The 22,233-nt window shown below is 43.8% G+C and overlaps 2 protein-coding genes across 11 annotated transcripts in view; both read right to left on the minus strand.

Moving 5' to 3' along the window:
- Positions 1-764: 764 nt before the first annotated feature.
- gnb5b (guanine nucleotide binding protein (G protein), beta 5b) lies at positions 765-12,683 on the minus strand. The gene is made up of 13 exons (XM_035627887.1): positions 12,547-12,683; positions 11,429-11,579; positions 10,013-10,124; positions 7,854-7,990; positions 7,628-7,669; positions 6,893-6,969; positions 6,375-6,507; positions 4,119-4,262; positions 3,774-3,865; positions 3,138-3,186; positions 2,781-2,877; positions 1,704-1,870; positions 765-1,318 (listed from the first exon to the last, which is right to left on the minus strand). The coding sequence occupies exons 2-13, from the start codon at positions 11,552-11,554 to the stop codon at positions 1,307-1,309; spliced, it is 1,188 nt and encodes a 395-aa protein (XP_035483780.1). The 5' UTR covers positions 11,555-11,579; positions 12,547-12,683; the 3' UTR covers positions 765-1,306.
- Positions 12,684-12,962: 279 nt separating this feature from the next.
- myo5aa (myosin VAa) overlaps positions 12,963-22,233 on the minus strand; it is a 49,085-nt gene continuing 39,814 nt past the window's right edge. For 6 of the 10 annotated variants that reach the window (XM_035628480.2, XM_035628479.2, XM_035628481.2 and 3 more), the window contains 11 exons: positions 21,783-21,981; positions 20,548-20,613; positions 19,887-19,980; positions 19,600-19,749; positions 19,135-19,289; positions 18,578-18,667; positions 18,114-18,264; positions 17,740-18,022; positions 17,443-17,617; positions 17,232-17,312; positions 12,963-16,691 (listed from right to left, as the gene is read on the minus strand). In XM_035628480.2, coding sequence (XP_035484373.2) covers positions 16,539-16,691; positions 17,232-17,312; positions 17,443-17,617; positions 17,740-18,022; positions 18,114-18,264; positions 18,578-18,667; positions 19,135-19,289; positions 19,600-19,749; positions 19,887-19,980; positions 20,548-20,613; positions 21,783-21,981 — 1,597 coding nt within the window. In that variant the 3' untranslated portion in view covers positions 12,963-16,538. The remainder of the gene's footprint in view (positions 16,692-17,231; positions 17,313-17,442; positions 17,618-17,739; positions 18,023-18,113; positions 18,265-18,577; positions 18,668-19,134; positions 19,290-19,599; positions 19,750-19,886; positions 19,981-20,547; positions 20,614-21,782; positions 21,982-22,233) is intronic. The other 4 variants (XM_035628487.2, XM_035628482.2, XM_035628488.2 and 1 more) reach the window with 1 other exon arrangement.

The raw sequence follows: 22,233 nt of genomic DNA on the forward strand, positions 1-22,233 counted from the left end.
GGTTCACAAAAAGAAAGGAAGGCAGAGACAAAGGAAGCGGAACGCCACAACAACAAAAAAGCTTCAGCAATCTCACATGGTCTTCTGTCAAGCACACATTTTCTCACAGCAGAGTACTAAAATGACTGCCATGGTGTTTCCCCAATTTTTTTTTTGTCTCAGAAGAAGGAACGTCAGGTTCTGGTTCCTTTCATCACAGTGCGGTATTCAAGTAAAACTGTGTGATATGCACAGTGATGATGTGTACGACAGCAGCTGAACTTTGACCACGGTTCGAAGAAAATAAAGACGTGTAAGATAGAGACCTTCTGATCAATAACACTTCCGAAACTGCACAAATATTGTGTATCTAATAGTCATACGTTCTGAAGCACAATGACTGGATGATGTGGCTACCTTTTGTTTCTTAACGCCTCGGAGATGACTCTTTCAAACTTTTTCCACGTCTCATCAGCGACAACAAACAACAAGTCCGCATTTACTTTTGTCACAGTGGCCTCAACGTTGTAGAGTAAAGAAGAGTTGAAATGAAACTTAATTTCCAACCAAGACCATGTTTGACAGCGTCGATTTCAGACTTGATGGTTATGGTGATGAATTACGCAAATCACACATTTTTCAGAGCCCACTATTAGATATTGATAGAAAGAAAACTAGCATGGAATATGATTTGTAATATACAAGTAAATGATCCAGAAGTTTTATCATTTCCTAACAAATAATTTACACATGATGTTTTCATATGAAATAAACATAATAAAAAATATATCTTAACCCCTTTATTATTCTCACAACAAGATTTACAAGAAATTAGTTCGGAAGTATTTGAAAGTATGAAAAAGTCAAGAGGTTACATTTAAAGTTGTCTCCCTCAGGATAATCGTGACGTGACCTACAACAGTACCAACGATTACAACAGTATGACATCATTGTTCTGTCCCAGGACAGCGGACGGGAGGGTAAACCAATGAGTGTAATTTACAGGTACGGTCAGCCGTTACACTCTGTGTAGATCTTCACAGCTGGGCTGAACACTACAGCTTGTTGTGGTTCTTTACACTTTGAAAATTACTTCCCACTATATTAGCAACATCACTTTAAATGAATTATCATACATGGAGCTATCAATAACAAAGACTGTGAATCCCAACTTGGTGAAGTGTCCAAATTGAATAACCACCCTATACAGTTAGTATCGCGCGACATATCCTCATTTCAGGTTTCCGTGTTTCTGTGTGTTGATTTCAAACGTTGGCAGTCACGTTGCTGGTGCTGTCTTCGCTGGATCACAACCGTCGTAAGGACACTACGCCCAAATCTGCACCAGTGAAGGGAGAACAGTGTGAGAAATCGTTTTGAATGGAGCTACGCATTTGTTTACAAAAAGCACAAGCAGTCCCATTGTGGGTTCGAATATAGTCCTGTGGTAAACCTGGCTGGACAGTTCCTGCTTTATCAATAGCTTGACTATTAGAATGTTACACAATGTTAATGTCCAGACTAATTCATCAAACCAAGATGTTATGACAGGATTTTATGCATACATATACAACCGTGTTTTTCTTTTTAGATATACTAAATATATGCAAGCATTTTTCCTATAACTGAGGAAGAAATAATAAATGTATTATATTCTATATTGTAAAGATTCCTTTCGGACTCTGGATTCTACCGCTCTGTGTGTGGGGGAGACTTCGGCTCACCCGCAAGGTGTTGTCCCATGAGGCCGAGCAGATGGCCGTGCCGTCAGGTGACAATTTGACTCTGCTGACGCGGTTCTCATGGCCAAACAGGATGGAGACACGATTTCCCTTCAGCACGTCCCACGCATTGATGGTGTAGTCATTGTAACCAGCGAAGAGTAGGCGACCTGGAAGAAAAAGTACGTGAAAGAGGAAGTGGAATATTTTCGGAACGAAAGGGAAGTAGGGGTGGACAAATGATTGGTTGAAATCAGGAAGTAATAATTCCAAATAGTTTTATATACACTGTCGCCCATGAAGTTGGATTCAAATATTTTTTGCCTCTTCTCATGAAATGATTGTGACAATGTGATTTATTCTTGATAGATAAAGTGTATATCTTCTCAAAACTTTATTGATGGTAAATGGTAAATGGACTGTATTTATGTAGCGCTTTTCTAGTCATATAGACCACTCAAAGCGCTTTACAGGAAAGTCACATTCACCCATTCACACACATTCATACAGCGCTGCTATTTACCACGCATTTTTCTGTCACATTCATACTCATTCATGCACTGTCGGAAGAGCCGTCAGAGGCAAGTTAGGGTTGAGTGTCTTGCCCAAGGACACAACGGCATGTGTACTGGCGAGAGGTGGGATCAATCTCTTTCAAACATATCACAGTGAAAGTTAAACCACAAATAAACTTTGCAAACTGTTAATATTCCAAGAAAATCAGCAATGTTGGCTTGTTTGTGTCCGTCCTGTCGGAGTGCAAGCACTCTTTAGCATATTGCCAGTTGCGTGGGACGAGGCATAACCTTGGGAACGTCTGTGTCAAATTTGGTTGAAATTCTGAAAACGTGGACTTACTGCATACAGACTTTTAGCAGGAAAAGGAAAACACAGAGAATGTGTGAATGAAGACATTTATTCAGACATTGAATAATGTCTGAATAAATGTGTTTATTTTATTTTAATTTAGCACAGAAACTTCTGTTTGGAATTTTTCGTTGTTGCCGGAGTCGAGTCAACATTTATCGAGCCCATTAGATGAAAAGGATTACATCTGTAAGTGCTTTACACACGACTCACCACTCAGAGAGAAGTCCACAGTGGAAGCACCAAACACGATGCTGTCCTTCTGGTAGACGGCTACTTCGCGGTCAGCTCGTAGATCATAGAAACGGCACTGACGAACACAAACAGGACACAGAATGGTTTTGACAATAGTAAATTTAGTCTGTGAATAGTCTATGGTAGGTATTTTATTTGATTTATATATACTATATATTACTAGATTACTTTTGAGCAATATTCTCAAAAGTACATTTCTAAAAAAAACAAACATATGAGGAACCTGTATTTTATTACTGAGAATTGCAATTGAACAAATGATCAAAGTATAATATTGTTATGACAGATCATCACAGGTCATAGGACGTGACTTACTGTGGCATCGTCAGAAGCAGAAGCGAATGCGTCTCCGCTGGGGTAGTACCTGGACACACATGACCGAATGTCAAGTTACATATCTTGCTATAAGTCCTGGGAGTTTGAATTAATCATTAATCATTTTAATGGTGCAATTTGGAAATAACATTTAATTTTGAGTACTATGCTTGAAATAAAAAAATCCCAGTCCGTCCCAAACTGCAATCCCAATATTTTCCACGAACCTGAGCAATTGTAAATTTAGAGTAGAGTAAATTAGATACATTTAGCCTAAATTGAAAACTTTAGTTTTAGTACCTATACATTTGTTCTACAGCAAGAGCACTATATAATAAATACAATTTTCATGACTAAAAAAGTGGAAATGAGTGGATCAAACTGTCTCAGATGTCTTGGGGTTGAGCATGTGGATACAATGCCTTTGTAAATTATGCATATATGAATATCCTGTATATAAATATGTCTCCTAGTTGTAATAGTAGAAGTATCAGTATTACTACATCCGCTGCTCTTCCAGTTAGTGCTATTACAGATGCATCTCAAAGGAATTCCCCTAACTATTTTTGTTTTAAGACGAGAAGAGGATAAGAAAAACACAGTGGCTCTTTGTTTTTATCAGACAACTGAACTCACTTCACACAGTTGATGTCGGACTCATGGCTCTCAAAAGACTGGATGTTCTGACCAGAGCGCATGTCCCACACGTTGGCCTTCCTATCACAGCCCTGATAACACAGACACACACACACACACACACACACACACAGACACACACACACACACACACACACACACACACACAATCCAGTTTCTTCAAAATGTCAGTGTTTCATCAAAACTCGAAATCGAAAGAGGACAGAGAGTTTCCCCTTGACCGCATGAATTACTAAAAGACAAAGTACACACATACACACACACACACACGCACGCACGCACGCACACACACACACACTATCTCTCTCTCTCTCTCTTTCTCACCCCGGAGACAAAGGTGTTTCCAGTTTCAGACGGGGCGAGGTCCAGGGACAAGACATCAGCTGTGTGACCGTGGAAACTCTGCAGGAGCTGCCCGCTCTCCACGTCCCACAGGGCACATGTGCCGTCACCACTGGAGGTCAGCATCTAACACACATACACATACATGAATAGAAATGGACAAAGGCACCACACATGTTCAGTACTACTGAGGGAGCTGTGTGAACAAACACTGGCGGCCTTGGCGAACCAGTCCAGTGGAACGCAGAGAGGAGGAAGTGAAAGAACAGAGCGATTCCATGGGTAAAATGTTCTGTTTTCTGTTGGAGACTCCACAGTGACTGTGGACTTGAGGGTAACACTATGCTGAAGTGGGTTTGAAAGGGCAATGCTGGTGGTTATAGGAAAAACACATTTGTGGGGAAAAAAGTTGATTATAAAAACAATTATTTTAGAGAAAATGTAAAATATTGTAGTCTAATATTTTTTATGTTTAAAAAATGGAGTATATGGTTTATTTTAGAGAACTAAAAGCATGAAGTGAGTTTGGAGAAAATAAACATTTAGTTACAAGCACCAACCCAATGCATATTGAATTAATGTTGGTCACGTTGGAGCTATTTCTTTATTTGTTCACCACTTTATACTGAATTTGACTTTGACGACTTCTTTCAGTTCTCAATTCTGGAAACAGAAAACGAAACAGTGCCAAAATAAAAGTGGAATTATATTTTTTTACCTAGTGGAAAAATTAAATGTCAGTTCCTTGTGTGACATCACCACTGGCCTAAAAGTTATTGTATATGCAAATATATATATACATATATACACAATGCATACAGGGAAATCCAAAGGTCAGCACCTTCCTAATCACCGTGCATGTGTGTATCCAGTATCCACGTACAAACAAGCACGCAACACGCCAAAATGTCAGCGGCTCCTCTGATGAAAACAGATTATGAGCACTCAGAGACACACGTAGGCATCAGAGATCCCTGCTGGCTGCTGGATTAGAGAACTCCTGCTGGACGCCCTCAGACACACACACACACACACACACACACACACACACACACACACACACACACACACACACACACACACACACACACACACACACACACACACACACACACTCACACACACACTCACACACACATACATACACTACCCCCTGCCTGCACTGGGAGGAAGCTCCAGTTTCAACATGAATGCAATTATCAGTAAGCCACAATTAATGACACACACACACACACACACACACACACACACACACACACACACACACACACTGACAGCATAACATCCGACCTCCCCTGACAGCAGATTTTAAGGTCGGTCGAAGATGTGCTTTTATGCCTTTTATGTACTTGTGCAGTCAAATGAATAGTGAACAGCCTCCATGTGGTCCGCGGCTTTGTGCTTGAAGGTTCAGAGGCTGTGAGCGTGTCAGCGTGCTCATGTGCATGCGTGTGTCTTTGTGTGTGTGAGATGCGGAGGAGATGTGTGACAGACAGACTGTGCATATGTGTGTGTGTGTGTGTGTGTGTGTGTGTGTGTGTCTGTGTGTGTGTGTGTGTGTGTGTGTGTGTGTGTGTGTGTCTGTGTGTGTGTGTGTGTCTTTGTCTTAAATGTCCTGGCCCCAGGTCAGTGTGCTCCTCTCTTTCCTAGATAAAAGCCACTCAGTGTCTATTAATACACACACAGCATAGAGGACCACCTCCCCCCGATTATCCTCTGCCCCCTCCTCACCCCTGCCGTCCTCTCCTCTTCCTTCCTGTCCTCCACTTACCTCCCACCCCAGTGCGCTCCTCGGCCTTGCTGAGGCCATGAACAGAGTCAATTATTAAAGCCAAAATATATCTCAAGCTGTTTCCTTCACGTTCTCCTTGTGATACTGTCCCCTGCCGCCCTTCTCTCCTGTTGGGAAATCGCAGGCACATCAACAACAACAAGAACAACAACAACAACTTCCAGTTGCCGAAAACTCTCGACACATCAGGTTCATTTGACAGCAGCTGTGCCAGACGGGGGGTCTCATTGATCGAAGGGTATGATTCTAGGTTCAGGTGCAAGACGTCCTGGCTTCAAATCCTGGACTAACCCTCCCTCTGTGTTTTTTTTTAATATTCTAATCTTAACTGTACTGTTTCAAAATCTCCTCAGCATCCCTGTTTACACATAACAAGTGGATGGATGAATTTAATCCTCAGGAGAACTGTATATTCTTTTTTTGCAGAGCGTTGAGCTGGTGCTGACCTGCATGTCAGAGTTGGTGAAGGTGCAGCCTGACACATAGTTGGTGTGCATGGCGACCGACTTCTTCTTCGCGGCCAAGTTCTCATCTTTGTCCAGCGACAGCGGGATCACGGAGCACTTGTTATCCAGTCCACTTTTGGGAGATAGTGATACAAACATCCAAAGTAAACTCGGTGTTTAAAATAAAACATAGGGTAAGATCTACTTTAGTGCCACTGAGAAAAAAAAGAATGTACACTAATTAAACACATACTGAAATTTAAAGTAGCCATCTAATGCAAAGTGATATTAAATCCTAGTATTTCAAAAAAAAATTATAACAGGTGTGAAACTGCAAGTTATTGGACAAAAAACAGCCAACCTATGGAAATGCTGATGTGTGAGTGTTGTCAGAGATTATCTCTCTAAATAGTATCATTTCTTCTCATAACAGGAACATTTTATTAAAACTTTTTCCAGATTTCACTTTGAGATTGAAGTTTTTAACATTTGATTAGGGTATTAACATTTGTACTCACCCACACGCCACAGCGCAACCTGAGGGAGCATAAGCACACGCCATTACCCATGTACATGGCAGGGACACCCCATGTTCCTGTAAGGGACACACACACACACACACACACACACACACACACACACACACACACACACACAAACAAACAAACAGCTGCAGTAAATGTGGATGTGGTGAGTATTAAAAGGGATTATATGTTCAGTGTGGTTATGTCTGTTTCATCCTGGCTACCATCAAAGTGCACTCAGCCACACACAGTTACAGGGGACAGATGGATGGATAATCTCTTAACGCATATTTTCCATTTGACGGTGTCACAACCTCACTCAAGAGCAATAAAGGAGCATTGCTCCGCGAAATTAAAGGCTGAGTTTTGTACAACTTAGATAATTCTAATTATTATCAATTACATTGTGTTTGTTTTTGTAATTCTGGTTTCTTGTTCGTTTAAGGCTCAGGATAACCATGCAGTGGGACTCAACTGGTGGGGAAATGTGAAAACAATTATAATGGATGACCATAATATTATTGTATTATCCAGGATGTGTGTTTCTGATTCTGTTCCCTCACCTGTCCTTCTCCAGGTGCTGTCATCAAAGTAACTCTCTACATCACTAAATTTGATTCAAAACTTCAATACCCAAATCCAAAAATCACTGGATCAATCACTGGATTGGAAGGGATTTCCATTCTCTCTTACAGATACACAAAAGCACCACACAGACTTTATACTCACCTTGTTGAGAGTGAATGCATCCCACACAATCACCTTTCCGTCCTAGATCAGAGCAAGTGAATCAGCACTACTGTACACAAAAACACACTATTTACTGTAAATCTTTCCCACTACATAAGTAATCATTCTCATGTCATATATTTAAATATTAATAAATAATAATAATAATAATAATGCACTGTATCACTCCTAGTACACGAGTCCACAGATCTGTGGATGTGCGTACCTGTGAAGAGCTGACGAGACGACGTTTGTCTTTGCACCAGTCCATACACAGCACCTTGGCCCCGTGGCCCTTCAGGACTCGTCTGGTCTTTATGGAGAGAGCGCCCAACACCTCGGTCTTCTCTGCCACCTGGTGCACTGAGGTACATACACACACGCACGCATGCAAGCAAGCACACACACACACACACACACACACACACACACACACACACAAACACACACACACGCACACACACACACACACACACACACACACAGAGATCTAGTGACCGTGCATATGAAATATAATAATTTTCAGCAAAGTCTGTGGTCATGATGCAGAGTAATATTGAATCAATTCAGACACCATGACACCAAAATGACTGCGACAAAATGTATTGACAAGTTGACATATTTTAGAATTTTAGTCAATTGGAGCGAATAACTTTTCATCCACAAAGAGGCACAAAGTGTTTTGTGTGTTTTTTTAGTTTTTTTTTTACCGTACTTTTTTTAAACCTGTTCTTAATCTAGTCTTTACTCTGTAGAACTTTGGGATTGCTTTTTAACAATGTTTTTTTTTTAACAGTGCTTTACAATTTTTTTTTTTTATTTTTTTTTTTATCAGAACAACAGAGATGTATAGGTACAACAAAAAGATGTAAAACACCCACAAAGAGACACACAACTACACCACATAAAACTAACACACAGAACAACGGGCAAAGATGTGTGATGATTGATGGATCAAGTTAAACTGCGCTGCAGAATGAGGTTTTATTGTTTTATAGCAGCATGAATGACTCTCAGAAGCTATTTACAATCTCACCCTCACCATCATCATCATCATCACCCTCATCATCATCATCATCATCATCATCATCATCATCATCACCTTCATCATCACCCTCATCATCATCATAACCCTCATCATCATCATCATCATCCTCATCATCATCATCATCATCACCCTCAGCATCATCATCATCATCATCACCTTCATCATCACCCTCATCATCATCATGATCATCATCACCCTCATCATCATCATCATCAGCAGCAGCAGCCTCATCCTCATCAGCATCATCATCACCCTCATCATCAGCATCATCATCATCACCCTCATCATCACCCTCAACATCATCATCATCATCAGCCTCATCCTCATCATCACCCTCATCATCATCATCACCCTCATCATCATCATCATCATCAGCCTCATCCTCACCATCATCATCACCCTCATCATCAGCATCATCATCATCATCATCACCCTCATCATCATCATCATCATCATCATCATCATCACCTTCATCATCACCCTCATCATCATCATCATCAGCCTCATCCTCATCATCACCCTCATCATCATCATCATCATCACCCTCATCATCATCATCATCATCAGCCTCATCCTCACCATCATCATCACCCTCATCATCAGCATCATCATCATCATCATCACCCTCATCATCATCATCATCATCATCATCATCATCACCTTCATCATCACCCTCATCATCATCATCATCATCAGCCTCATCCTCAGCATCATCATCATCACCCTCATCATCAGCATCATCATCATCATCATCATCACCCTCATCATCATCATCATCATCACCCTCATCATCATCATCATCATCATCATCACCTTCATCATCACCCTCATCATCATCATAAACCTCATCATCATCATCATCCTCATCATCATCATCATCATCACCCTCAGCATCATCATCATGATCATAACCCTCATCATCATCACCCTCATCATCATCATCATCATCATCATCAGCCTCATCCTCAGCATCATCATCACCCTCATCATCACCCTCATTATCATCTTCATCAGCCTCATCATCATCACCCTCATCATCACCCTCATCATCATCATCATCATCACCCTCATCATCATCATCATCATCAGCCTCCACAGTAAACTGACTGACTCCATTCAAACTTCGCTCCTCACTGACCGTCGCTGTCTGATCTGAACACACTCTTATAAAACAGAACTTGTGTTGAGACGGTGGATTCATTCTCTGCTCTGCACCTGCATGTCGAGCTCCAACACTTTAACCAAACAACAACGCGTTTAAAAAGGCGACGGATCAACGGGTGCACAGTCAGTCACAGTAAGTTTCCCAATCCGCTCGTTGCTGTTCGCACACTTACACTCCACGTCGTTCAGCTTGCCCCGCTCCACCTCCAGCTTCTTCTTCAGACCGTCGCTCTCCGTCTTCAGAGACGCCAGGGTTTCCCCCTTCTGGAGCCCCTGACAGGCCATCTGTGAGAGGCAGCACCCGGCCGGGCAGAGGACGGGAGAGGGGGGGGGGAGGGAGGGAGGGAGGGGGGAGAGAGAGAGAGGGAGGGGGGGAGGGAGAGAGAGAGAGAGAGAGGGAGGGAGGGAGGGGGGGAGAGAGAGAGAGGGAGGGGGGGAGGGAGAGAGAGAGAGAGAGTGAGAGAGAGGGAGGGAGGGAGGGGGGGAGAGAGAGAGAGTGAGAGAGAGGGAGGGAGGGAGGGGGGGAGGGAGAGAGAGAGAGTGAGAGAGAGGGAGGGAGGGAGGGGGGGAGAGAGAGAGAGTGAGAGAGAGGGAGGGAGGGAGGGGGGGAGGGAGAGAGAGAGAGAGAGAGGGAGGGAGGGAGGGGGGAGGAGAGAGAGAGAGGGAGGAGGAGGAGAGAGAGGGGGGGAGGGAGAGAGAGAGAGGGAGGGATGGAGGGAGGGGGAAGTTTGATCGGAAGTTAGAGGTTTGTTCAGTCTGGTCCACAGCAGTGATGCTGCCAAGCGGGTGACGTTGCCCCACTCAGCCTCCCTCCCCTCCCCCTTCTCTCTCCTCCTCCTCCTCCTCCTCCCTCTTTCCCCCCTCTCCTCCCCTTTCTCTCCTCCTCCTCCTCCCTCTCTCCCCCTCTCCTCCCCCTCTCTCTCCTCCTCCCTTTCTGTGCTTCAGTTGATGATTACTTCCAATTACTATTATTTCTTTGCAAACAAAAGTTTACTTTAATTTTTTTTCTTAGACACGTAAAATCTACAATAAATGTTTTTATTTCAAGGATTTGGTATTTTTAAATTTCACTCCACCACTCACAGATAACAACATGAACTGGGTTGATTAAAGATACCCATCTCACCATATCTAAACATTTTGAACTCAACTCACTTTATTAATATGCAAAAATGAGGACTGAGAGTTTTTTCCCCCAAATCATATTCCATCCATTGTGATGTGTATGTGTTCTTGACTGGGGACGGTCACAGCAGATAACTCGTGGGATTGGTGTCTGGTGAGTTGTTGACAAGGAGCCACAGTGTGTGTATGTGTGTGTGTGTGTGTGTGTGTGTGTTAAATAAGCGACAGTTGCATGTCAAAAGGTGCTGCTGCAGTCTGATCGTCATCAAACTAATGAGACACCCTTTCATCAGTGTCATTAAAGTAGGTTACTCCTGGGACTCCTTGCATACACAAGACAATACGTCTAAACGAATTACCCAGAAACGCTTTCAGATACTGGAAACATTGCCGCAGTTTGCCATTGAAATAATTTGTGCAGCTGTTTAGTGTCAAGAAACCGAAAGGACGGAAACCGCACACACCAGTTCCACGCAGAGGGAGCAGTAGTTGATGGCCTCAGTCTTGATGTAGATGTTCATCAGGGGACTGGCCTTCGTGCAGTTGTCGCAGGGGCCAAAGGTGACCGCCACGAACGTCTGGTCACACATGGCTGCAGGTGATCACTGCAGGAACCTGCGGAAAACACACACACACACACACAAATATCAGTTCACCCAGGAACAGGTTGGAGGTATCTTTGACTGAGGCTCTTTTGATTTCTGTGCTGGGTTCTGACCACTTGGCCTCTATGTGCCAGGCCAGTGTGTGTGTGTGGGTGGGTGTGTGAGTGTGTGTGTGTGGGTGTGTGAGTGTGTGGCCTAGAAGATAAGCAGTCGGTAATCTACTCCAGCCTGATCCTTCTCTTGAGCTCCAGAGGAGAGAAGTGCAGCACAGCTATTCTGGGTACTGGGAACACACACGATGATCACTTCGCACATTCCCTTCACAACCGATGCTGACAACTTGCTACTAGAATCCACATGTTGCCACCACTGTACATGTTCTGCTCCTCGATTCAATTTTGAGGCTACAACTTGTTTTCTTAGTAATTTTCAGCCGGGATTTCTTACGAAAACCCAGTGATGTCACAACATAGAGGCGAGAGTAGCCAACAGGTTTATACTCAGAAAACTATGACCTTTTTAGATCAGAAGGTTTCTTTCTCTCTTGTTCATACCGAGATTATGTCCAGTGTGTAGGATAAGAGACCGGATAATGTGAAACATTATATGATTATATCAATCATTTGACGTAAAGATGGGAATTCACAAGACTGCCATTGAGTTGTCACGCAGACTTGTTGCCGCTGAAGATCTGCATTTACATTTGAAGATGCTCCAGAATTTATGACCACTAGTGAACCTTGTGTTTAGACAACAACCAAAAAAAAAAGCTTGGGGCATCTGGAAAACTTGAATAAGATTCATCTCCATCAAATGTCGGTTTTAACTCAACAAGGTCCTATTCTTTAAACTCTATTTACATCTATACAAGAGGTGATTCCATGACTTAGAGCCACATGTAAACACAAAACACACCGACACTAAATCCTAACATTCAGTACAATAAGGGCTAATAAAAGTTGAATAATAGATCTTACTTCACAAGAGAACCCTCTGTATTTCCTCAGGTATTTGTTGCTGGAGATGTGAGCAGCGTTTTGTCCAGTGCAGAGGATTGTCAGCGAGGTGCTGTACAGAGAGGGAACCATAAGCTTCTTAGTGAAGTGTTTAAGCTGTAACTCCGCTCTGCTTTTACCTCCATGCTTCATACACCCCGGCTGCATCATACCTGCAAGGCCTGGCAGGTTCCGCTTACGGCCTAATCCTATGTCATGGACTTAAAGTGTGAGAAAAAAACTGCAAAGTGCAATATTCTCTCTATACTATTCATTACATTGGCCCCTGAAAGGAGAGTTTATAAAATCAGAATCTGAAGAGAAAGAAAAGTCAAAAGGCAGATTAATGTGACTGAAATGATCACAGTGTTTGACAAGAGTAAAAAACAGAAGTAATCTGACAGTGTTGAATTCTTTTATTTTACTTTTACACATCTGACAATTTATTCCAAGTTTCTTAGTTTTCTAAACGGTGAACACATTCACTATGCACAGCTACCAGAAACTACAAACAGTCCAGTTTGTCAAATGTACACGTGGGTGTGGAGAGGAAACAGCTTGGTGCCGGCGTCAGCGTGTTCACACCAGCAACCACCAGAGCTGGGCTGATGATATATCTTCTGCTTTTAACAAGATTTATTTATGCATTCTCTTTTTAAATGACACAAACAACTCTAGTTGCTGATAAGAACAATGGTAATTTATAATGTCTACGTCATATCATACAACCAACATTGATGTCAAAACACAGAGTGAAGGAATGAGACTGCTCAACAATCCGAAGCAATGAATGAATGAATGTGTATCATTTCTTTTTTTTTTCCCTCTCTCCCCCGACACTTGGCCAGCTCTCCCTCTCAATCCACTAGTCCACAAGGCCAGGCTGAGTCTGAGGAGGCTGCTGCTGCGTCCACCAAACGTACAAGAGTGTGTCTTCTGACCTGTGGCTCGCATCAATTGATAGTTTTAGTAAAACAGCAAGGGGGGAAAAAAATCACAGATTAAGAAAAGAAAGCATCTAATCATTCAGGGAACGTGGTAGAGGGAGCTTGAGGGGCCACAGTCGTGTCAAAAGGGGGAAAACAAAAAACAAAAAAAGAAGTATTTCTCATCTTTTTTAATAGACGGGTGTCATCTATTATTCATCTGTCTTCCTCTGAAATGTTAGTTTTTTCCAATGGCATTAAGACAGAAGCCCATATGTGATACCAACTGTATGAGGAGGGGAAAAAAAACACCTACTCCAAATAAAAAGGATCACATTTAACAACTTATATTCATTTTACAGTGGGAAGAAGAAGAAAAAATACTGCCACGACAGAAGAAAACAATGCCACGATGCCGATAATGTGAGTAAGTCATTCAGAGAGCAAATAATTCAGATAAGGCTTTGTCCACAATGTGCAGCTGAAATCATGATACACTTCATCAAACATTATAAAACATTCATATGGTTAATTCCTTCAGTTATCTTCTCTCTCTCTCTCTCTCTCTCTATTCAGATATGTACTCTTCACACAGACCCTCCTTTAAACTTCCTATGAGTCCAAACAGTTGAAAGAAAGCTAGACCGATTCAAATTTTCAAAGACAAGTGCGGCAACTTCACATACCAACCTCTCATTACACTTTCAATTTGTTTTCACCTGCAGCCTGTTCCTGAGGGCGACAGTGGTCCGCTTCATAGCGTATCAATGAGATGCCTCACCTCGGGTAATAAACGTGTTTACGTCTCAGCACGTACATCGATAAGACGCTGATATTTCCCTGGGTCTCTCCGATGCAAACACTTTTCATCCTTGGTTTTGTTGCTTCTACTTTTGAAACTTTGAATAAAAAGAGTACAGAGTTCTGTTTCGGTGACCGTTCACAATCAATGCATGTAAACACCTAAAAAGTGACATTTCATCGTTAAGGGATCAGGTCATGGGGCAAAATAAGGTTCACATGAGGGCAAGAGGCAGATTTGGTGGACTGCTAATACTCATGGCACAAAAGGACATAAACTTAAAGGTGCCAAACAATCTCACTGCAGACGAATGACTTCTCGTGACAACATGGGCAGATTCCCTGACACTCATCCAATGACTCAGACAAACCTACGTTTCTCTACAGATAAAAACAAAAGAGCAGTAGCTCGGGGGGTTCCATTTGTGGCGGCTGCTAAGGCTAAGCCCATGCAGGTTGGACAGGGGCGGCAGCAGCAGTGCATGCTGGACATCACCGTGCAGCCGCACAGACCGAGTGACTGACGTAGCTTTGGAGAACAAGCACCAAACTTGTCTGGATAGCTGAACCAAAACCTAGTGCACCACTAACACGGGGAGGATTCGTCGGGGACGTGAGAGTGATCCGTCCACAAAGCTACAGTTAAACATCAGTGTCAGAGTACAAGAGATAAAACTGCTGGATACTGCTGGACAGATGTGAGGCGAACTCTCCGAAACCGTTTCTCTCCAGTCTGCACAGTTACACGTGGCTTTTACGGTACAAATAACCTTTAGAGAAAGAAAAAAAAAGCCAATACTGAACTAAACAACTGCGCAATGAAGATAGTGAGACATCTCTCTGAGGAGAGAAAAAAACTTGCACTGTTGTGTTCATGTGTGTGTAAATACATGCGTCTCGTGTGTCATGTGTCGGTGTCTCCTGTGGCGCTCAGCTCGCGTCACGGCTGTAGACAGTACAGACTGTAGCAGTTTGAACCCTCGCGCTGGACCTCGTACATCTCTCCTCGGGTAAACTCATCTGCCAGAGACGCCGACTATCGCGACAAAGCAACACCGCCGAGTGAAGTGATCTAATAATACATAATCTGTGCCGGCACTCGTTAAGACGACCCCACATTACTGACCCGGTACTGACGTGAATCGTGTGCAGCGGATCTAAAACACATTCTTCACAAAGCTGTTCGTCTGGGGAAAAATGATGGCCCCGTCATTAAATTCATATCGGACACTTGTTTTGCAAAGAGAAAGCTTCTAATCATCAAAAGGGAGGGTGGGGACAGGGGGGAGTAAATGCAATAAATAAGATACATGATATATATTATTCATATCTATATGTATATATTTATATATGTATAAATAATATAGTACAAACAATGAGTTCTGTCTTGGCTTGACTGACTACTTCAGAGAATAAAATGACGGCATACATAACGAAGCCTGGTTTGTGGTTACCTCCTCATGGGCGAGGGAGAGAGCTCACATCAGCACACGACTGACTGTACCAACAACTGACCTCGTAGCACAAACCCAACATATCAAGCACGACTACAGGTTGTCACGCTGCCCCTCGCCACGAGGCCTCAGCTCCTCGTCCTCCTCCTCTTCGTGGGCCCGTTCTCATGAATGGGTACATACATTCTCACCAGAGAACGAGGCGACGACGGTAAAAACTATCAGAACCGCTAAGCTGAAAACACAGAGGCGGTAGCCGGGGTAACCGGGGTAACTGCGGTAACCGCGGTCGCCGAGTCACGCCTAGGTGTCGATGGGGAGCGAGCGCTGGAGACATTGATCGGGTCCTGTGGCTTCTCTAAGAGTCGAGCATTTATACAAGCAGGGGACGGAGTGGGGTGTTTTACAGCGACTGTGTGCGCCTGTGCATGTTTGACGTGGAGAAGGTGGACGTACGTGTAGGCGTGCGTGCGTGTGTCGGGGTGGATGTTAGTATCGTACAGATGCATGTGGTGGGGTTTGTGTGTTTGATTCTGCATGTCATGTGTGCTCATGTCCAGATTTAGACCAGGGAGATTTAAGAGAACGCGACACCAAAACACTCCTCAATACTTATTTTGGACATAGTTGCGCCTGCAAATTGTGTTAATAGAAATCTTAATTTTTCGAGTGTTTTGTGAACTTCAGAAATATGTATTTATTACTCTTATGATGATTATGGGTCTTTTTGGGCCAGTGAGTGTCAATTGACTTGCAATTCCAACATTGGCCACAAAGCCACAAACACGTCGGTTTAGACTCGGGTGAGGAAGCCCAGCTGGAGCGAGGAGGGGATCTGGATGGTCTCCAAGGCGAGGCAGGAAGGGTTGAACGGGAAGGTGACCGGATATATCATCTTCGTGTCCATCAGCAACTGGGGACTCTCACAACGGTCTCGCAAGCGAGTCTGAAGGTTGAGAGAAGAGAGCACATGGGTCACAGACAGTTCACAATCACGAGACAGTCTCAGCTGTCAATGATGATGTTTCAACCCCATTAAAGAGTCAAATAATTCATTAAAACCAAACTTATCAGAAACATCAATACTGGAGATACACCAGTGTGATAAAAAAAAACTAAAATGACAGAAACCATCTTCAGAAAAATAGATTTGATGTGTGCTTTGCTTTTCTTAGTTTCCATCTACTAACATGAAGAGGGCAGGGTTTAAGACCTATACTGCCGCCAGCCACCGGGGGGCGATCAAGATGATTTGGGTTCACCTCAGGGGAGATGTCATGTGCAATTATTGTTGCTGCTCTGTAAATAGTATTTATATTTTTATATTTTGTACATATCTGTTGCTTTTTTATATTCTTCTATCCACTTTGCGGCTGTAACACCCAAATTTCCCCGCTGTGGGACGAATAAAGGTTTATCTTATCTTATGTTGTCCATCTATATAAACAGTTTGTATATATATATTGATACATCTGGGGTAAATTACCTGTATGGTTCGTATGAATGCAACCGACACTCTCTCCTCAAACTCATTAACTGGAGTGTAGAGGTTCAGGACCTTCACAATCTGAAAGAGAAGTAACACAAAACAGAAAGTTACGAAAACATTTAGCACGTTTTACCTACTAAGAGTGTTTTTCTCCCTTCAGACTGAGACTTCAGATTTGTGCCAGGATCTGTTGAACGTGGTGTCTTACCTGAGCAGTGGTGAGGGCCTGGCACATGGAGCAGATGGCCTCGGCATCCTCGTCCGTCTTCTTCTTCACCTGCAGCAGCTGAGCGGCCTGGATCAGAGGCTCCAGTGTCTCCTTGGCACCGCATGTCATCAGACCTTTGTCTCTGAGCCACTCCTCCAGCTGGCTCACATTGTACCTACACACCACAGCCGAGCACACGCAATCAGCAAAGTTGTCACAACTTACAGAAAGCACAGAAGAAAAGAAAAGATCCATCCAGCAGATGAGCCCCTGAGCGGCAGCAGCGGCAGCTCCTACCTGATCTGCATGCCTTTGCTCCAGGAGCACATGTCCTTGCGTAGCAGCAGGTTGTTGAGGGTGACGGCGCCGATGATGTAGAACTGCTGCTTCACCACTTGCTTGATGAGCTCGGGGTCGGTGCCGTGCTGACACATGGTGGAGTGGAAGGCGCTGAGCTGCCGCAGGATGGAGTCCAGCGTGTAGGTGCCCTCGTCGGCGATGCTGGACGTCCGCTTACGGAGACCTGTGGGCTTCACCCCCGAAACGCCCTGGATGGTCTCGTGCTCCAGCATGCCAGAGACTGCAGGGAACACACACGAATAGTAAGCACTTGGATCGTGTATAGGCAACATTAGATACACACATTCACTCAGACATGTACATGCACACACCTATCATGGGATGGAGGATGTTCTCCATGCATTTGATCAGCTGCTGATAGATCTGGATGGCCAGGTCACTGATCACCTGTCTGTACTCTGCCAGGTCGAAGTTGGAAAGACAATGTTCATTCTGCCTCGATGTGTTGTGCTTCATGAAGGCCTGTGAGACACACACACACACACACACACACACACACACACACACACACACACACACACACACACACACACACACACACACACACACACACACACACACACACACACACACAAACACACAAACACACACACACAGCGGAAGGGTTATATTAGGTTATACTGTAGCGGGCTATTCATTGTTGATGATCAACAATGCGATCAAAACAATCAATTTCCCAATGCGCAATATATTTACATAAATGTCTGTTGAGCTACTTTCGAATGAAAAACACCATGAAGAATCGAAACAAACACCAGGTTATTGTCGTTCTCACCTCGTCTCCGCTGTATTGTTTCAGACAGTGCAGGAAGCGACAGGTGTTGGACAACCAGAAAGAGACGGTCTCAAAGTCATCTCCTCGTTTCTGAGGAGGAAGAGGAAGGACACAACACAGTCAGTGGACCTGCTGGTAACAGTTCTACTGTAACTCAGCCCATCGCTCCCCACCTCAAAACATCCTGCAGCTCTTTTAGAACCTAAATTACACAAAACATACAGTATTCTTCAAAGATGATGATGCAGGTCTTTGGGTGAACTAACCCTTTCACCACATCACAACTGACTCCAGCCAGGGATATCACCCAGTACCATTAACTTTAAATGTGGCAACAATGGCCCAAGAGTGTAGCAAATCACACACACACACACACACACACACACACACACACACACACACACACACACACACACACACACACACACACACACACACACACACACACACACACACACACACACACACACACACACACACACACACACACACACACACGCGCGCGCGTGCACACACACACACACACACACACACGCGCACACACGCACACACAGTACCTTTAGTATCTTCTTAATACTGTTGATGGTCGACGTGAGCAGAGTGCGGACCTTCTGGTCGTCATTGACATAGTCGGCATGTCTCAGACACATGAACAGGATGTAGGCGGGCAGACCTGGGATCAGATTCACGGCCACGCCGCGAGGCTTCAGCTCTGGAGAGACAGAGGGTGAAAGAGTTTAGTGGTGGACTGAGGCAACGACAGTGAGACTGTTTTCAAAAGAGAGAAAAAAAAGATAAACATGTTCTTTTAGATTTCAAACTGGATTAATTGGATGAAACTATTGTTATTGTTAAGTTTACCCAGAAAGGCCTATATGACACAAAGGCACAGTAGATTTCACGAGTAACAACCAACGGCGATTTCAGTGTTCGGGAATTGTTATGTTGGAAACTTGGAGGAGCACCAGTGGTCTCTTTGAAGAACATCTTTTAAATTGAATTTTCCAATCCTCATTTCATACCCAGGATGAGGTTCTTGACCAGTTTGAGCTCATCCTCCTTCTTGTACTCCAGCATGCCCTGGAAGTCTTTCTCCCTGCGAGGAATGTTGACGGGGTGGATCGGCTCGTCCACCATCTGTCCTGGAGACGTCTGTCCCTCAGTTTGACCCGCTGGGACACGGACACACACACACACACACACACACACGAGACAACACCAGTCAGGTGACATAGCTCAAACACTCATACTGCTGCGTTCTCGCCACACATTTTCTCAAGCCATTGCCGAACGATGATTAGGCACGTACCTCCCATCTCTCCAATCCTCTTGGAGTACACCTTCAGCTGCTTCTTCAGCTTGCGGATGGTGCGGTCCTGCTTCTCCAGCTGCTCCATGAGATCCTGAAACAGACAACGCGGCGTGTCGTCATCATGGAGTGATGGAGAGAGGGTTAAGACAAAAGAAAGGAAGAGAAAGAAAGAGAATAGTGCTTCACACTGTCGCCCTCCAGTGGTAAAAGTTGAACACGCCAGTATGGACACAGGAGTCAAAAGAAATTAAGTTGGCCACTGCCACCAAGAACGTGGAGTTTACAAGATGTGGACATTCTTTTCGCTTATTACTCTTCTACTCATAAGACAAACACAATATTACATTCTGTGTGCAAAGTTCATTGAGCTCTGCCTTGGAAAACCTTGAGTTGTGGGGGAAAAAAGCAAACAAAGACAGAGGAGTGTGTGAGAGATTCTCAATCAACATGAAAGCTGCTGTGCTGATTGTTTTTCCTTCAGAGGAAGAGAGGTTGCCGGACTAGCTGGCTGTTAGGAAAGATAAAAAACGTGCAAAGCTGCTCCGCTGGGAGTTAGAAGACACGGCTGTAGAGAGTGAGTGCCACTTCCCCTCAGAACGCACAACCTCGGTTAGTTGGAACACACATGCAAACACACACTCGCGCTGTTTCTACATACAACCATCCGTCGTAAAATGATGACTCGAGCCTCTCTGGATGCCGTGGGGTCCTCGGCCATGAATTCCTGTCAGGTGACACCATCCACACAAATGAGTGTGTGTGTGTGTGTGTGTGTGTGTGTGTGTGTGAGACACAGACCTACAGTGGACGTTCTGTTAGTGACCAAACTTCACCTACATGTGCACTGTTTGTAATATGAGGAAAACAACGTGTGTGAGTGAATATCTGATGTGATATAACGGACCAATCACTTGATCGTCAGCTGTGTTTATTGCTTAAAAAGGCCGTTCGCTTTGTGTGTGAGGGTGTTTTCTCTGCACAATGCCACTTTCGTACATCCTGTCTGTACGACAGATGGCGATACACAGCTATCCTGCAATATCAGCACAGTTGTAATCTTGGCTTATTCAAAAATATTTAAAACGAATTGCCTACGGTATGTTTTCAGTAAATGCTTTCATCTTTATTTATATATCTATTTATATATATATCGTTCATCTTTCTTCTGATTGTGTCTATATGGTTGTAACTCTTGCCTTTTGCTATGTTGTTTAGTCCGTTTTGTCTGTTTTCTGGTTGTCTTGTCTTGGTGAGTGTAGTATACCTTGTTATTGTCCCTTGTATCGTTCTGTTTCCCATTTGTAAGTTTTTGGGACCCCTTTCAAAAATGACATGATGACTTTGGCCTTGTCATACGTTAATAAATTAATTTCTGACATTTGCATCCATCTTAATTTGTTGGTTGATGACTTTTCACTCTGCTAAACAGCTCGACATAAACAACAACGAGGTGTGACAATGCAGCCATCGTCGCTGTTGTTGCTGCACTGATTGTTGAGGCATTAAGATCTATTAATTATTACCTTTCAATGAGCCATACATACCACAAGAGGCCTTTAGTAATCTAGATTTGGGAGCCACATCCTGCCATCCCAACAACTTTGTAATCCACTGACGACAAACATATATTGTATTATGGTGTAACCTGAAATCTTGATGCAATTTGACTGAATCCATGTTCAGTTTGAGATTACAAATGAAAACACCAAAATGTTCTCAAATCCAGGCTTTGGACCCATCTCTTTTCTATACGTTTCATGGGCCATGAGGTCTCACTGTTCCAGCCTGTAAACTGTGCAGAAAATCTCTATGTGACAGTGAATTTAAATAAACTGAAGTCAGAGTCACTCTTCCTCAGCCTGCGCGTATCTGTGTGTGTGCGTCGCAGCGTACCAGGTTCTCGTTCGTGAGCCGCGTGATTTCGTGTTGCAGACTGGCTTCGATTCGAGCCTCCGGAGGCAGCTGGAGGTTTTGGGCCAGGAGCTGCTGCTGACGGTTGTTCTCCTCCTTGACATTCTGCAGCTCGCCGCGCAACGCCTCCACCTCATTATCGTGCCCTCTCCGCTGAGTCTGCAGCTGGTGCTCCAGTAACCTGGGAGGCGGGGCGGTGAGATGAAGAAAGGAGGAGGAAGAGGAGCAGGCCGGGAGTGCAAAACACACAACAAGGAATGGGGGGGGGGTAGATGAAGATGAGATGGAGAAGTAGGAGGAATGTGGCAAGTGAGAGGATGTGAGGGAGTGGGGAGAGGTAGTTGTGGAGGAAGACAGAGGTTTGAGGGAGTGAGGAATATTTGTGTTTGTAGAATGAAGGAGAGAAAGAAGAGGGGGAAAACACCATCAGTAA

This window comes from Scophthalmus maximus, chromosome 4, assembly GCF_022379125.1.
Source record: "Scophthalmus maximus strain ysfricsl-2021 chromosome 4, ASM2237912v1, whole genome shotgun sequence".
Taxonomy (NCBI): Eukaryota; Metazoa; Chordata; class Actinopteri; order Pleuronectiformes; family Scophthalmidae; genus Scophthalmus; species Scophthalmus maximus.

Excerpts from the sequence above, each read along its gene's own strand:
- gnb5b (XM_035627887.1), bottom strand. The coding sequence starts at position 11,554 with ATGTGTGACCAGACGTTCGTGGCGGTCACCTTTGGCCCCTGCGACAAC. Across the intron at positions 7,991-10,012 it reads CAAGCTGAACGACGTGGAGT|TGCACCAGGTGGCAGAGAAG; the intron begins GTAAGTGTGCGA and ends TATGTACCTCAG. Across the intron at positions 2,878-3,137 it reads CTGCTTCTGACGATGCCACA|TGCCGTTTCTATGATCTACG; the intron begins GTAAGTCACGTC and ends TGTGTTCGTCAG.